We start from the raw sequence: 17932 nt of genomic DNA, 5'->3' as shown, positions 1-17932 counted from the left end.
ACTTCATTGGGGTGACCTGTTGACACCCCCTAGGCCACCTGGGTTGCGCACTCCTGCATGCTCAACTGACCCCCCCAACCCACCAAGTAAAACCCACCTCTAACATAAAACCATTAACATCCTGTGAGCAAATAAACAACCCTTCGGGAAAAAAAAAAAAAAAAACTTAGCTAAGAGGTCGAAATCTCCTTAAGCAAATCCTGTGCCGCTGCTATATCGGATATCATAAGGAATTTGCCTTTTACTAACACTTTGAGCTTGGACTGTTGTGCTATCGTAGCTTGTGCCCCTTTAGCTTTAAACAACCCTAACATTTGAACAAACTCTTTTCTTCTCCGAGCAGCGGAAGCAGACATATCTGAAAAAATACGACATTTCACAGTTTCAGTATCAAAGAATTGTCTTTTCTGAATTGCCGTTGAAAGAATAGTCTCTTTGACCCGTATATCCGAAAAAGTTAGTAGAATTGTTCGAGGAAGAGAGGAATTTGGAAAGGGCTGAGCAGGAACACGATGAGCACGTGTAATAGTTAAATCGCCCTCATAATTGGGGATCACTTTAGATTTTAAAAATGATGTTGCCCATTGCAGCATGCTGGAGCCTTCAAGGCCTTCTGGAATCCCCACAATACGATGGTTCGATCTACGATTATAGTTTTCCAAATCATCCAGTTTGGTTTCAAACGAACGTGAACGCAAAGAGAGTTGTTTTACATCTTTTTTGACCTCGGTCATTTGATCCTCCAAATTTGAAATACGCATTTCGGCTTCTTGGAGACGAACAGGAAATGTAGAAAAGAGAACCTCCATTTTTTCCAGTCGCTGATTGATCAAAGCCAGCTCTGCCCTTTGAACCCTCTTTAATTCTCGAACTTCATCAAGAATTAGATTTAGCATGTCTTTGACTGACATCTGAATCTCCCCTACAGTCTTGGTGTCCAAATCTAGCAGAGGACTAAGGAGGCTAGGGGGACTCGCATTAGAGACAAAATCAATAGGAGTGTCTAAGAGCTTGCCAGCCAGTGATGGAACTGTAGCCGTGTTTTCCAAAGGCATAGCCTCTTTCTGAATATCTTTGCGAGAGTGCATCGAAGAATTCTCTTTCAGTGAAGATGTCGAAATTGTGGAGGGTGCCGAAAGATTAGATTTATACAGCAAATCTGAGGATTGAGTGGTGGAAGAAGAAGATATTTGGGATAAAGCATCTGCATTTATTTTGTCAAAAAGAGGAAATGGTTTAGCCCCCTTTAACACATCCATGACTCTATCTTGCTTAGATATGTGATCCTGAGTGAGAGATAAACGAGCCTCTTCTGCGCTGCGCATGACCTCTAAATCCGGTGTTGAAGACTCCACCAAAGATGCCTCCAAATCCTCTGAGCTCCCAGTGCTGTTATTTTTCTCCCTTACATCGCCTTCATCGGAATTGGCATTTTTATCAGCACTTTTATTCAGTAGTTTGGCTGCGTTTTTTGCTTCTCTAGCCTGTAAGCGGAGGACTTTTGCCTTGCGTGTATTGAGTAATTTTCCCATATTGATAGGAGAAAGACAGCAAAACATAAGTTAATAAACGAGACAAGCTAGAGTTCAGCTTCCTCTCTTTTCCTCCCTCTTCTCCCGTAGTTAAAATGCCTCTAAATCTCTAAATCTGTAAATTGAAGTATTGCAACCGTCGACGATGCCTTCCCATCAGCAAATCTACTCCAGCCACAAGCCAGCAGCTCTGCCTGTCCAACTCACCACGTACTTTTCCTCAGAATATATCTGACTGTAGCATCCGACATTCACTCGATGCAGTGCCCCATGCTGACAAATATCTACCCAGCTGCTGAGAAGACCATCAAGGGCAGCGCCGGTCTGCACTCTGCACTTTGCGCCAACGCTCCGCTCACAGCTCACAGCTGATCCCGTAGTTGCGCCGCCCGCTTCAAAGCTACATATAATCCGGTAGCGGTAGCAGGAGAAGACGGGAGAAGAAGTTGTCGCGAGCGATTATGAGGGTGAGATTCAGTCGACTGGACGCTAAACTTTCACTGCCGCCAACCGCCATCCGCAACCACCATGAACGCTAACCTTCTCAGCCTCGAGTGGGAAGGAGGAGCCAGGAGCCAGAACCCGACAAGCCTCAGGTGAGTACGGAGGCGTGGAACTCCATACCCGCCAGATCACCCCTGTAATCGCACCTTGACGGGATCACGCTTGTATTTGCTAGTTGATGACTTGAACAACAGGTCTTCACGTGGTAAGGCTCTAGTTCGGCGGATTGCTTCATCCGCCGTTCGCTCTGAGTAACCTCTGGCCAACAAGCGAGATTTACACTCCTCTTGTGCTTTTACTAGATCTAACTCTGTGCTGCAAATCTGCCGTACGCTCAGCATTTCACCGTACGGTATGCTATGGATTGTGTGTTTAGGGTGAAAGCTGCTGGAATGTAAGATGGTATTACCAGCCATGAGCTTACGGTGCAGTATTGTTTCTACCTTGTTGTCAAGCACATAATCCTCTACATCTAGGAAGCAGATGGATATATCACTAATGTAATGCGTAAGCTGTAAATTTACATCATTATTATTTAGCATGTTGATGAATTCCTCTGCACTTTTTTTGTCACCATGCCATATCACAATAGGCCATCAATAAAACGAACCCATTTTCTGCCAATATGTCTGCATATTTTGATTTTACAACCATCTCCTCCCACCATCCCATGTGGAGACAGGCGTAGCTAGGTGAAAAACGTGCGCCCATAGCTACACCTCTCACTTGGTGATAAATTTGTTGCTGAAATAAAAAAATAATTATTGTTCAAGCAAAGTTTTTGTTAGATCTATCAACATTTTGTTATGGGAGTGGAATTCTCTTGGTCTTTTCCCTAGAAAATGTTCAAGTGCTCTTATTCCATTGTGGTGATAAATTGAAGTATATAGATTACAAACATCTATTGATATTAGTAAATAGTCACTTTGCCACTGAACACCATTCATCTGTTTTAAGAAGTCCGTGGTGTCCGGTATATATGATGGAAGAGTCTTTATGTTTTCTTGTAAAAACAAATCGATGTATATAGAGACATTTTCATTCAGGCTTTGTATAGCAGAGATAATGGGCCAGCCTGGTGGTCGTAAACTGTCCTTGTGAACTTTTGGGATAAAATATATCACAGGTATTGTTGGGTAATCGTTTTTTTTTAAATTTAAGTTCATCTTGATTAATTAAACCCATACTTTTCCAGGCTGATAGTTTGCCAAACAGTTCGCTCTGTACTGTTTTTGTGACCTGCCTTGTACTTAATTTATAACAGTTTGAATCTCCCAACTGCCTTAGTGCTTCTCTCATATATTGTTCCTTCGGCCAGATGACCAAGTTGCCACCCTTGTCCAAATTTTGCACTACCACTGAGTCACTATCACGCAATTTTGTGATCATTTGCTGATATTTAAGGTGATAATTGCTACTGTTTTTGCTGTTCTTTTGTGTTTTTTTTAATTTAATTTTCCTATTTCCAGTATGATTATTTCATTGAAAGTGTCTAGAGTCTCTGGGCATTACTGGCACAAATTTTGATTTGGGTTTGAAGTTTCTAATTGGTGAAACATTTATATTGATTCCTGGATGTTGCATATGAGATTGTGTAGACTCTGTATTTGCTGATTCTTTTTCATAATTTACCTGTAGCACATGGAGATCCCGTAGTACACTGAAATCTGAGGCTACCAATGAGGTAATATTGTTTTGCTGAGTCCCTGATTGTACTGATGTTGTAGCCTTATCTTTTCTCAATTGATATATATACATTCACTGAAAAAAACATAGGTTTCAGGGGCGTTATAGTTAGCTGGACATTTCCCTCGTACAAAACCCTAGAAATTCCCCCGTTATAGTTAGTTCAGCTAACTATAGCTCGCGCCCCCGCAATGCACTGCTGATGACGTCACATATTCCATCACTCATGACATAGTCAGTGACATCACTGATGACATCACTGATGACATCTGAAATGACATCACTGATCACATCACTGATTACGTCATCCAGTGAGTGTGTGTTTCTGTAAATTTTAAATATGTTTAATATATATATAGGCAAAAACCTATGTAAGAATGAGTGGGTGTATAAGTGTATGAATGGATGATTTAGTAGGTGCATGACTGACTCTATAAGTGAGTCATTAAACGTATCTTACTGCAGACTAGTGACTAAACTGTGTGAATGTCTGTATCTGTCTGTCTGTTGGTGTATAAGCAGCTGCATGGTTTTGTGAATAGCTATATGAGTGTCTCTATGGGTTATTGATTGTTTGTCTGAGTATCTGTTTGGGTGCCTGAGTGTTTGTGTGGGTGGGGTGTGTGTGACTCTGTGCATACCTGTGTGAGTGGGTGATTCTATGGATGCATGGTTTTAAGAGTGCATCTGTGATGGACTGTATGGTTGGGTGAGTGTATGTATGGGTGTGTTAGTGATTGAATGTATATCTCAGTGGTACATGTGTGACTAACTACATATGTGAAAGGCAGTATATATGTGTGTAAGAGTATATAAGTGGGTATATGTGAGAGTGTGTGATTGTGAGAGTGGCTGTATGGATGAGTGTGTGCTTGTATCAGTGATTGTATAAGAGCGTAAGAATGTGGTACTATTTTAATGAGTAAGTGAACTTGTGTGTGTATAACTGCATAGGTGAGTAAATGGGAGTGTGATTAATTATTTGCATGACTGACTAGGTGTGAGAGTACCTCTATGGATGATTGGTGGTGTGTGAGTGTCTATGTAGGTGTATAAATGCATATGATAGTCCTGTACTGAGTGACTGTAAGTATGAGTGACTGTACAGGTGAGTGAGTGGATGTGTGTGTAGATATAAGAGTCAATGAGTGGGTATGTAGTTATTGGTATTGGAGTATCTATGGTTTTGAGAATGGAAGTCTGAAATTTTCATTGAGTATATCAAAGGGTGTGAGAAGATGCACTAATTTATCACATGGATGACGTCATCAGTGATGTCATCAGTGATGTCACTGACCATGTCATGAGTGATGTAATATATGAAGTCATCAGCAGTGCATTGCGGGGGCGCGAGTTATAGTTAGCTGAACTAACTATAACGGGGGGATTTCTAGGGTTTTGGACGAGGGAAATGTCCAGCTAACTATAACGCCCCTGAAACCTATGGTTTTTTCTGTGAATTTCTAAGGTTTTTTAAATGCCAATTCCTAACTATAACGCCCCTGAAAACTATGTTTTTTTCAGTGAATTTCAAAGGTTTTTTAAATGCTAATTCCTAACTATATCAGGCCTGAAACCTATGGTTTTTTCAGTGAATTTCAAAGGATTTGTAAATGACAATTTTGAATGTATTAATTGTTATACTGATTTTTTTTATACTGATTTACTACATTTTTTAAACTATTTATTTTTAGATATATTTTTTTAATTACATTATAATTACATTATACATTACAATACAAAATATACTTTCTCAGAATGAATTACTTTAGTTTAAATACTTGGCAAATAGGCAACAGACTTTTAAGTACAGTAGTTACAGTTGTTGCAATGGGCAACACAATTTCAAACACAAAGCAACATTGAGCTCAATGTGAATTTCTAGTTAAATGCAATTAGTTACTTTATGGATTACTTTTCTAACCACAGGACTGGATCCTAGATTCAGTCCTTGGACATCTCCTGTAAACAGTTGAGTAAAAGCGCTTTGGTTACAGAACTGATTTTTAAGGAATATTATCGCATTTTAAAAGTTGACACTTAGAAATTTTTTCACATAGAATCACCAATGTTATCCTACGGCAGAAAATTCACTTAGCAGGTAAGTAGTGTTATCGTTACATTTTCTTACTCAGTGGTGGATCCTGGATCCAGCACTGGCCAACCTCCTGTAAACAGTTGAAAGAATGTGTTTAAGTCATACAGATGATTTTTTAGGAATATTTTTAGTTTGTGAAAATAGACACTTGGAAGCTTTTCTGGTGAAAACCTCACAATGGATTCCTATGGAAGGAAATACAAGTTACTGGTAAGTACGCTTAGAATTACTGTTCAGGGTCAGTGCTGGGCTAAAAGATGCAGCTCTGGGTTCTCTCCTGATTACAGGTGAGTAAATCGGAATTCGTAGTTCAGCTGATTTTAGAGGAATATTTGTACATTTCAAAAATGGACACTTTGAAAATTTTCTGGTGAAAACCACACAATGGATTCCTATGGAAGGAAATACAAGTTACTGGTAAGTACGCTTAGAATTACTTTTCAGGGTCAGTGCTGCGCTAAAAAATACAGCCCTGGGTTCTCTCCTGATAACAGGTGAGTAAATCGGAATTCGTAGTTTGGCTGATTTAAGAGGAATATTTGTACGTTTCAAAAATGGACACTTAGAAAATTTTCTGGTGAAAACCACACAATGGATTCCTATGGAAGGAAATACAAGTTACTGGTAGGTACGCTTAGAATTACTTTTCAGGGTCAGTGCTGGGCTAAAAGATGCAGCACTGGGTTCTCTCCTGATTACAGGTGAGTAAATCGGAATTCGTAGTTCGGCTGATTTTAGAGGAATATTTGTACAATGGTGAAGGAAGGGGGAGGGGCCTGAGGTGACCTGTGCAAACACGCCCTGTGGCGCGTTTTAAGTTGGGGAATTAATTCCTCTTCAATCCTGTGGTCCCCTGGGGGCCAACTTGCCCACCAGGTACCTCCAGTGTGCACCCGGGAGCTGCATTGCAGAGAGGTATTCAGAGGCCACGCCCCTTTTTACAACACTCTGCAACACAGCTCCGTGGCGCTTACTGGAGGTACCTGGTGGGCTAGTTGGTCCCCAGGGACCCTCAGGATTGAAGAGGAATTAATTCCCCAACTTAAAACGCGCCACAGTGTGTGTTTGCACAGATCTCACCTCAGGTCCCGCCCCCTACCTTCACCACTGTGCAAACACGCCCCTTGGGGTGTTTTAAGTTGGGGGATTAAGTCCCCTTGAATCCTGAGGTTCCCTGGCGGCCAACTAGCCCAACGGGTACCTCCAGTATGTGCCAGGGAGCTGCGTTGCAGAGAGGTGTTCAGTGGCCACACCCCTTTTTACAACACTCTGCAACGCAGCTCCGTGGCGCTTAGTGGAGGTACCTGATGGGCTAGTTGTCCCCTAGGGGACCTCTGGATTGAAGAGGAATGAATTGCCCAACTTAAAACGGGCCACAGGGCGTGTTTGCACAGTATCACCTCAGGCCCCGCCCCCTACCTTCACCGCTGTGCAAACGCACCCCGTGGCGCGTTTTAAGTTGGGTGATTAAGTTCCCTTGAATCCTGAGGTCCCCTGGCAGCCAACTAGCCCACCAGGTGCCTCCAGTAAGCGCCAGGGAGCTGCGTTGCAGAGAGGTGTAAAAAGGGGCTTGGCCTCATTACACCTCTCTGCAACGCAGCCCCCTGGCGCATACTGGAGGTTCCTGGTGGGCTAGTTGGCCCCCAGGGACCCCCAGTATTGAAGGGGAATTTGTTCCCCCTCTGCAAACGCGCCAGGGGGCGCGTTTGCAGAGTGATGAAAGGAGGGGGCGTAGGCTCCTCCAGCGATCCCGTTTTTAAAAAAATATTTCTTTTTAAGAAGGGGGCTGTGTAGCCCCCCTTCTTTTTCTTATTTTTTTTGCATGGCCCTTTTCTAAAAAAATTTTTTTTTTTTGGGAGGGGTCTGCGTAGCCCCCTCCTGTGGCCACCTATAGCCCTGGGGACCCCATCCCCTGGGGCCGTTTAAAAAAAAAATCTTGGTGGGGGAGGGGGGCCGCGTGGCCCCCCTCCCGGGCCACTTATGGCCCTGGGGACCCCATCCCCCGGGGCCTGGCCTCCGTTGGGGGCCGTGGGGGGTCCCCAATACCCCCACGTCCCCGCCGGCTCCCCGCGTCCTGCGGGAGCCGGCATTCCTTCTCCACATGGGGAGCAGCTAACATGCTGCTCCCCTTGTGGAAAAGCAATCGTCTTTGGTATTTGGAAGAGAGAGCAGGTATCCTGCTCTCTCTTCCAAATACCAAAGCCGTTTGCTATGGCAGGTTTGGAGCCGCCAGGCTCCCACCCTTGCATAGCAAACAGCAGTGTCCCGGGGGTGGGCACCCCGGGACACTGCAGGAGCTGGCCCTGGGGGGTGGCAGTCCCCAGGGCCATCTTTGGCTCCAGGAGGGGGGCCGCGCGGCCCCCCTCCAACTGAATTTAAAGCCCCGGGGTGTGGTGGTCTGTAACGGACCCCCTATTTTACATAATTAGTGCCCCGGGGAGGTGGCGGTCCCCGGGGCAGGTGGGGGGGGCTCGAGCCCCCCCACACAGGTTTTTTTTTATTTAAAAAAACAAGCCCCGGGGGGTGGCGGTCCCCGGGGCTGCTGGGGGGCCATGAGCCCCCGCATACAATAAATTAAAGCCCCAGGGGTGGCGGTCCCTGGGGGGCCCCTCTGGGCCCCCATTATACTTTCATATTGCCCCTGGGACTTGGCCCCCCCGGGGGCTAAATCAAAACGAAGCACGAAAGCCCATGCTTTGGTTTTTTTTTCGTTAGTGGGATGCGTGGACCCTAAGCGCATCCCGAGAGTTAAAAAAAATATATATATCTTTTTTGGCCTTGGTGGTCTTTGTGGGATCCCCTGAGCAGGCCTAGGGGGTCAGGGTGTTTCAACCCTGCCCCCTTGTCGCGTTTTGCGCCTTTTTTTTGTGCTTTCTTGTGCCTCAGTTCTACCGAGGCACAAGCTGGCTGCCAACACTTCCTGATTCAGAGTGTTGGCAGCCAATTAGCATTCAACTCGTGCTCGGGAGGGTTCGGGGAGGGTGCGCGGATCCTCCCCGGCCATAGATATCACTAACTTTTAACTCTAATTTTCTCAGGAACTACTGAACAGATTTACACCATTTAAGCAAAAGGCACGAGTCTGAACTGAGGACTACCTCTTTTCCAAATTTGGTGTAATTCCGGTCAGCGGTTTGGGCTGTAGCTGCGACAACAGATCGCATGGGAAATAGCATGGGGAAAACGTGTTTTGGGACTCCCCCTTTTCTCTCGGCCCCCGCTTGACGAATCACCACGAAACTTTCAGGGTAGGAGCGGAGCGGAACTGGCCAAAAGTTGGGAAAATTTCACGAAGATTCGTCAACCGCACCAAAGACATTCCCAATAGAATGTTGCGGATCTCCTATGGAAAATAGGTCCTAACCATAACTATCTACTGGCGACCGCCAGTAGATAATATATATATATATGTATGTATATATATATATATATATATATATATATATATATATATATATATATATATATATATATATATATATATAATATATATATATATATATATGCTAAAAAAACAAATGTTAAAGTGACATTATAGTTAGGTAAAAAATGTCCCTTCAAGATATCATTTTAACTCATAACAACTCTGAAATTCACTAGTTACATTTTATACAAGAGCTTGTAAAAGGCTTATAAAAGGCCGTGGGGAAACAGCCACAATGCCACTGTTCAGTTTTACCAGTCTAGTTTATTTAAATTCCAATAACTTTTAATGGAACCAAAAGAAGCATTGTTTCATTATCCATTCCGAAATTATGTTATGAATGCCATTTAGTGGACACAAGAAGTTGCATATACACTGAGACTTCGATTCCAAGGGGCCTATTCATAAACGTAAATCCACACTTGTACATTTACAAGAAGTACATTTACACATTTGAGTAACTTTAAAGTTACTACTTTTTGGTATTCAACATTTATGTGTAAAGTGTAGACACCCTTGAAACTGGGTGGAGCCAGTAGCAATGTAAAATATCACTTTTGAGTTACTACTTGTAGTGACGTTTTGATCATATATGAAGTTTTACATATCTGACAGAGATGTCTGTGATTGAGATGATGTATAGGGAAAATCATAAATGTGTATTAAACGTAAAAAATAAATAGAAACAATAGTTTTATGTTAAATAATAATGTTAAATATCTCATGTATTTATTTTATATATAAAATGTACTTTATATGTAGAGCAATATAGAAAAGTTAGAGCATTATTAATTTAATTTTAAATTAAAAATGTTATTATTTTGAATACAGTAAATGAAAAGAAAATTATGTTCCTGAAGTTTAAATTAAAAAAATTAATCCAAACCAATGGAAAAAAGAATATATCTTAATAAGTATTAAACATAATCTGGAAAATTAATTAAAGGCCACGTAATTATTTTTTGTAAATATTGGTAAATTCATTTTACATTTACAAATGTTTAATAGAATATTTCAAAATTAAATGAAACATGTTTTTATTTATAAACATTTTTTAATATAAAGTAAAATGTATTTCTATGTTTAAATTGTTTAAATTATTTAATTTGTTCTAACATTAGTTCCTATTGGGTTTTAATTTTTAGTCCTTACTGCCATTATTTTGTATGGGAAGGTATTGGCCTTGGGTAGTGCTGGACTTACTCCGGCTCTGAAAATGTAGTACATTTACTACTGTGTTGGGTCCTTTTTGGCTGCACTACCTATAGAAGGGCAGTTTGTAAATAACAATGTACTTACATTTTTCTGGGTGGGTGTTTGACCCCCTCCAAACCTCTTCATAGCCCCCTCTAGATCCCTCCGTGGTCCTCCCTTAACCCATCCTATTTAGTAATAGGTATTCCTCATTTCCAGCAACTCTCCTCTATCCATCCCACATTTACTACTAAAACGTATACTTACATGTGCGAAGATCTTTGCAGTCAGGGTGGAGATCTCCACACAGAAAACATGAGGGAGTCGAATTCTTGAATTGAAATGAATATTTGTAGAGCATGACTTTCGCTCCCTTGGGAGCATCTTGGCGCATTGGTATGTGAATAGCATTTTGTACTACATACTACAAAATGCAGTTTATGAATAGCCCCCAAAGCTTTGAATCCTATGATTCTCAGATTTTAGGTCTGCTACCTCTAGAGCCTACAGTAGCTAGTAACTTAGGGAAACTGATGTACACCAACCTCCCAAGAAGTTATACATTTCACTTTGAGTTATTTTATTGGTGTATGTGTGCTTGTGAGAGAGATCAGTTGTATTAGTCTTCTTCCTTTAACCATTATGTGATTTTACTTTCTATGTTATTTTCAGTATGTAAAGGGAGCGACACACTACCTACTCATCAATTTTCATCTATCTGTTCTTATTCTCTAATAAATATGTCGGCCTCTGTTTTTGCTGTGCACTCCTTTAATGTTTATGTTTTTTCTTCCCTGTCTCTCTCTCTGTAACATCAGATAATCAAAATATTTCAGCAGCCATAAAGGGGTGTGACATTGGCATCCTCCACAACAATTCATACCAAGAAGGCTTATTCAATACCTCACATAGACGTGTGGAAGCTCACGCCTGCTCTCAAGACCTCTGTAATACCTTGGTGACTGAAGACTTCCTGCATCAGCCGCCATTCATCTTAAATGGTAATTCTCTTTTTAAGTTTCAAAAGAGTAAAGTTTATTCAAGTAAAAGGAAAAAAAAGAGGAAATACAATAAGGATACATATACAATATGGTATGTAAACATATGATTGTACATGAATGAGTGCTTACATTATCAGTAAAAAATGAAAAGAGGAGGTTGAGGAAAATACAAAAATATAAAACAGGTCTGGTCATTTATCAGGAACATAAAATATTTGTATTAAATCTATATAAACAATGATAAAAGCAGAAAAACAGAATGTCAAAGAGGTTTTAAAACTTCTTGTGCTGAAGTAGTGCGTGCATGTGCAAGCTTAGCGTGAAAATCAATAAATGTTGTAACTGGGGACCATATATTTAAACGTTTTACAGCCAAAGACATTGGATATACATAAACAGTGTCCGATATATGGTTGTGACATACATCATACTACCAAGCTTGGAAAGAGAGATCAGACAGATTCTAACAATGTTTGGTAATCTGCTGAAATGCTACTCCCAAAAGTAAATCCAAAACATGCATATTTAAAGGACATTGAGACCAATCATCAGAGAGAGAACCCCAAAAAATATTGGCAAAAGAGAAGGACACCCCAGATTGAAAGATTAGAGTGATTTGTTTCCAAACACATTTCCAGACTTCATGTACAAACGGGCAAGTAAAAAGTATATGTTTTAAATTTGCATCTGTGGAGGAACATGACCAGCAAGTATTAGGTATATCATCATTTATCTTATGGCGAAAAATCGGGGAAAGAAGTAATCTATTGTAAATAAAGAAGAGTGTCTGCGTGGTGTTAGCTGCTCTAGAGGTTTTCCTAATCTTAAGCCAAATCTTGTTCCATATCTGAGTGGACCAGTTAACATCTAAATTACATTACCATTCCATTTCCACTTTAGTCTTATCCCTGGGAAAATAGTTCTAGTTTGATGAAAGGATATAACTTCATCATTTTGAATTGGCTGGTAAACCCAAAGAAGACCTCTTTGCCTCCATGATTTCCAATAAATGGGTTTACCTTTAATCATTATGCGGTTATTATGCCATATGGAGGACTGTAAAAGTGGTCTCATGTCAGCAGTATTATCTAGTATGAATGTATCTAATAATTTATTTGTATGTTTAACAATAGGAGTAGATAACTTCTGAGGCTTTCGAGTAAATGATAGGTATTCTTGAAAGAAGAAGGGAGCGAGATATGAATGTTCAAGAATACTCCAAAGAGGAGAATCCAACGAGGAACATATTAGCCAATGAGATGATTGACGTAAATTAAAAGGTTTATGATAGGTAGAAAAATCTGAAAAATTGACTCCACCTTCACATTTAGGTTGAATATGTTTTGTTAATGACATACGGGTTCTTCTTTTATTCCAAAGAAAAGAAGATAATAAGGAATTAATGTTTTTAAAAAAAAATTTGAGGTATGGCAACTGGAATGTTAGAAATAGTAAGAAAAGAATAATAGGGGATAACTTCATCTTTATTGTGTCTAACCTTCCCCACCAAGATAAGTATAAAGGGTGCCATTTGGTAATTAGGGAATATATTTTTAAGGAACATTTATCTAAGTTAATGGAGATTGATGATTTAATTGAAGCAGAGAAGTACATACCCAAGTATTTTATATGTTTAGTGTTTCATTTGAAATGAATTATTTTAAAATCACCCTTAAAAGTAAATTTAGTTAAGGGTAAAATTTCGCATTTGTCTTTGTTGACTTTATAACCAGAGACAGAAGAGTAAGACTCTGTCTCGTGAAGGAAAGTAGGTATGGAAGATTGTGGTTTTGAGAGAAATAACAAAATATCATCTGTGTATGCTGCCAGCTTAATAGACGTGCTCTCAGCGGTAAAACCATAAAACTCTGGATTTTGGCAAAGTTTAAATACGAAAGGTTCTAAAGCTAATTTAAACAAAAAAGGGGATAAGGGCCAACCTTGCCTAACACCTCTTCCTAGAGGTGTGGCCAGCACAAGGAGAACCACTCCTCTGTGGTCACGCTTAGAAAGTTTTAGGGGCAGGCTTCCTCCACTGGAACTGGTGCCCGTTTGCCTAGTGTCGCAAAGGGAAGAGGAAGACCTAGTGTCAGATAAGATGTGTTTCTGACTGGGGAGGCCTCTTTGAAGTTAATTCATTTCCTGGGCACAGCCCAGGGACCCTCCAGTCAGCTGGGGTGAGGTGAGGCAACCTAATCCTGGTGCTGAGGATATAAAACACAGGTCACTACTCCCGTTGGTGAATGGGCCTCAAAATACGGAGTATGGGGAACACGCAATTAAATGAGGTGTTGGTATCGAAGTTTCATTCGATAGGTTATAACCACGGGTGTTATACACGTGAATTCCAAAAGCAGTTGAATTAATCCATAGTTTTGTGTTCCCTATGACAGCGTTGCTACTCAATTGGCGCATTTTGCGGACTATTTACCAATGGGAATAGTGACCTGTGTTGCTCATCCTCAGCACCAGGATTAGGTTTCCTCACCTTCCCCTCTGTCCTGATGAAGACCCTCAAGCGGAGGTTTTAAATTACCCTCTATGCGCAAGTCGAGTCAAAACGTCGAAGCATACCCCTCAACAAGGGCTTGTACCTTAGTATATCATCCGGTCCTCTCATCTGATGTTGCATTTGTGCACTTAAAGAAATTGATGATTGACTTGATGCATGAACTATACTATGGACAGGCCTCATTATACTGGTTTCTGTTAAATTGAAAAACCAATATCAACTCCAAATGAATATGAATTTGATTTTTACTGTCTGTAAATCTTCCTCTCTTCTTGTTCCTAGCATGAGCACATCTCTTTCTACACCCGTTTCCCTTTTTTTGAGCAACCGTCTTAATCTTTATCGGATGTGGTAATGTCTTTACCGATTTTGCCGTACTTGTTTTGAAACTTAAACTGTGAATACATTTGGATAAAACAATGGGGGTGTATTTTCTCCTTGTCCCTTTTCTTTTCAGGGTGCTAACCTTCAATTAAGTAACAATCCATACTATTAATGATTAGCTGTTGAATCTTTTTCCAGCACTTGTATAAAAAAAGCTTCAATTGATTTCACGTTTTCATGCTACAGGTCTAGGACCATTTGTTTCTCATAGCTTGCTACAGTGACAAACAACTTTGAAGGGTTTTTACCATCAGGACACGTAAACCATTAAATGTATATGTCCTAATTTTTAAATACTGTGCACCCTGCCTTTTGGGAATTCATGGCTACATTGGGGGTGACCTGTGGCATTAAAAATGAAGGTCTATGTCTGGCGAAAGGTTTATTTTGCCAGGTAGAATTTGCAGTTTTCAAACTGCCATGTCAGGTTGCAGTGTCAGGCAAAGTTATAGTTTCACTTGTCACTTTAGTGGTGGTGCAAAAATTCCTGCAGTAAACTAGCGACCAGGGATTGGTCAGTCATACACATTTTTAGCTGTCAGAGCACATACACCAGGTGCAGGACGTCAGAGACATAGAGTGCATTATCCGTGCAGCTGCAATAAAATCCAGCAAGAAATTGGGGGGTGGGTGGATGGCACAAAAAGGGCATTTTCCTACACAGTGTATGTTTTTTCTGATGTGCTAATACTTGAATTATTGAAGAAGATCTAAAATTGCCACTGTCCACAAAGCAAACACATTAACAGGGATTTCTGCTCATACATTAAAATCTCCTACTGCTATAAAATGTGCACGCTCCGAAGATAAAGAAAGGAAAAGATCTAAAAAAAAAATGGTTGATAAAAGATTTGGCTGGACCCTACAGACAATAGCAAATTACAGCACTCAGAAGAACTGAGGGAGGGGATGTGATTGAGAAATATGGAAGCTCTGATAAGGAGAAGTCCACTAATGTAAGTTTTCTAATTGTATAATGGGTATCCACTATTACTGTCACTGGTGGAGATGAAGAATACCAAATCCTATGCAGAGCATTGCTGCTATATCTGGGGAGCAAGTGTCTCAGAACCATGTTTCAGTAACAGCCAAATTACCTTGAGTCAGTAGCTCATAGACCTCCATGGCATCTTTACCCACGACTGAGAATTTATTAGTGCACATCTCAGATTGTCCTTGGCCCAGGCTTTTCTTTTGCGACCTGACAAGATACCGGCTTAAAATCCTGCATATCCTTGCCTTTTATTCTCTTTTGTGCCTATCAAGTTGTAATCCCGATTTAGGGCTGCCGTTCATGAGATCTGTCATCTTACCGACCTTCCCAAATCAATTAATTGTATATAAAAGGTAGGCATTAGAGTTAAGCCATAAAATCATACTGCCTGACAATTTATCAGGGCCCAGCCATTCACTCACCCAGGTTTGAGCATCCAAGTCTGGAGAAAGATGGACAACATGGACAACATGACTGATGCTGAGCCTGGATTGGAATGTGGATTGGTCGCAGACATGCAAGCCTTAGCACACCAGTGATGCGCCTTCTGCACACGGCTGCTTAGCACTCCCATTTTAGTAGCCCCCTTCTAGCCTACACATTGTTCAAAACAAGTAGAACGCCTACCTTAATAAATACTGTTTAGCCTTGTTCAGCAAACCTCAGGAAAAATCAGTGGAAAAGGTGGCTGGCAAGTACTCCACATTGGTCTATGTTACACAGGCAGTCGCCTTCCAGAGATGTCAACTGATCTTGCACCAAACCAAACTATTCCTACACAAAGAGCAAGCAGGTTAGGGCAAGGGCTATAGTGTAAAGGGCTGGTCCACTTAGTACCAAATAGAATAAATTGTTGTTACTCACAACGTGTTCAGCAGCTAATAACATAACACCCGTTTTTATGTTTTTAGAATCTAGGGCCTGATTTACAAAAATGTAATGCAATGCAGGAAGTAAAGTTGGTGTGCTGTGTTGCTTGAATGGTAGAGAGCGGAACTGCTTCATATCTTCTGAAAATGTCTCAGTTCTGCTCTCTCCTTGTCCCAGAACACGTTGTGCTGCCGAGGACCGATGCTGGCAACCTTGCACCATAGTGCAAGTATGTCTGTGTTGCGATCAGGATAGTTTTTATGCAGAATGCAGCACGCATGCAAAGAGGAAATAATGAGGAGAAATAAAGATATTTTCCCGCTACTCCATCCTCATGGAGGTGGAGGATTTTGGAGAAAATTGTTGTTTATAAGTATTTGCATATATGGGTATGCAACACAATCAATGGGTGGATGGATGGGAATGCCCATGCACCAGGCATGGAATGCCTCACTGATGCAAAGTAATGCAAGGCATGCCTGTGCACCAGCAAGGGAATGCCTCCCTGATGCAAAGTAATGCAAGGCATGCCTGTGCACCAGCAAGGGAATGCCTCCCTGATGCAAAGTAATGCAAGGCATGCCTGTGCACCAGCAAGGGAATGCCTCTCTGATGCAAAGTAATGCAAGGCAGTGAAATGCACTGTGTTACTTGTTTTTAGCAAACAACATAAATAACCATTTGCATTAGGTCTGCTTTGAAAAAGTAAAATAAAAAAAAGAAAATCTTTATAAATCTGGGCTTGACTACCTATTTATCTTTTTGCCAGGGGATGCACTGAAGGCAAATTGTTGTTAATTGACGCCTCATGTTCAAAGTTTTAATCATCGTCAGATTCTGTTTGAAGCCCAGTGAAACATTTTACATGTTAAAATAGATCTGATATTCTAAAAATGTTAAACAAATCCCTCAGGACACCACATAAAAGTGACCTTTAGACACCATGTGCTCTTGCTGATAAGGGATAAGATGGTAGCAAAAGTATGATGAAACACTTAATGAGAATTTGTCTATCAAAATTTAAACTAAGGTAATTTAGCTTAGTTGTCTATATGGACTACATTTTCTAAGCTAGTATGTGTAGCTGTTGCATCAGGATTGCACCGTGTAGGATGCATAATGAGAATGGTGCAATTACATAAGTATCAGGGATGTATGTAAAGGCATCAAATTGGTCCAGGGTATAAATAGATGTTACTTAAATGTGACCTAGATTTTTCTGCCTGGGACCTGACTCACCGTAGCTGTGACTTACTCCTCAATTTCCAGGAGTAAGTTACACCTATTCATAGAAGGATGTTTTGTGGCTCAGGTCCTTTCTAAGATTAATTAGGTTGCAAAGCACAGTAGCAATTAGAGTGTGCATCTCAGAGTTTGCTATATGGGCGTCTAAAATTAGGGCCACTAGTTTGCTCAACCTTGTCCTTCTTATAGTCTTGAGTGTTTGGGCATCGCTGATGTAAACATACTGTGTTGGCTTAGGGTGATAAGCAACATATTTCCTTTTCTTTTCTTTCAGACTCTTCGGTCCCCAATGATCGGGAATGTTACTCCTGCGTCAGTACCTCAAGGAACCAGTGCTCTGCTAAGAACGCTGCTGTTGTGAAATGCCAGGGTCACTCTCCAGTCTGCTATCAAGGGATTGGCACCATAATTCTAGGTAAAGCCTCTTCGGTCATCCACAGCAACCTTACCGAGCACCACAGATTATCTCTACAGTCCCCTTAGTATAT

The 17932-nt window shown here is 41.0% G+C and overlaps 1 protein-coding gene across 1 annotated transcript in view; it reads left to right on the top strand.

Annotated features, from left to right (window-relative positions):
• Nucleotides 1–17932, top strand: part of LOC146808916 (ly6/PLAUR domain-containing protein 3-like) — a 279643-nt gene that overhangs the window by 179886 nt on the left and 81825 nt on the right. Inside the window, exons 3-4 of the mRNA XM_085614253.1 lie at nucleotides 11257–11439; nucleotides 17719–17859. Of these exons, the coding sequence (XP_085470379.1) occupies nucleotides 11257–11439; nucleotides 17719–17859 (324 nt within the window). The remainder of the gene's footprint in view (nucleotides 1–11256; nucleotides 11440–17718; nucleotides 17860–17932) is intronic.

This window comes from Triturus cristatus, chromosome 7, assembly GCF_964204655.1.
Source record: "Triturus cristatus chromosome 7, aTriCri1.1, whole genome shotgun sequence".
In the NCBI taxonomy this organism is placed as follows: Eukaryota; Metazoa; Chordata; class Amphibia; order Caudata; family Salamandridae; genus Triturus; species Triturus cristatus.
Note: the sequence above shows the minus strand (reverse complement) of the source record. Positions and strands in the feature narration are given on the sequence as shown.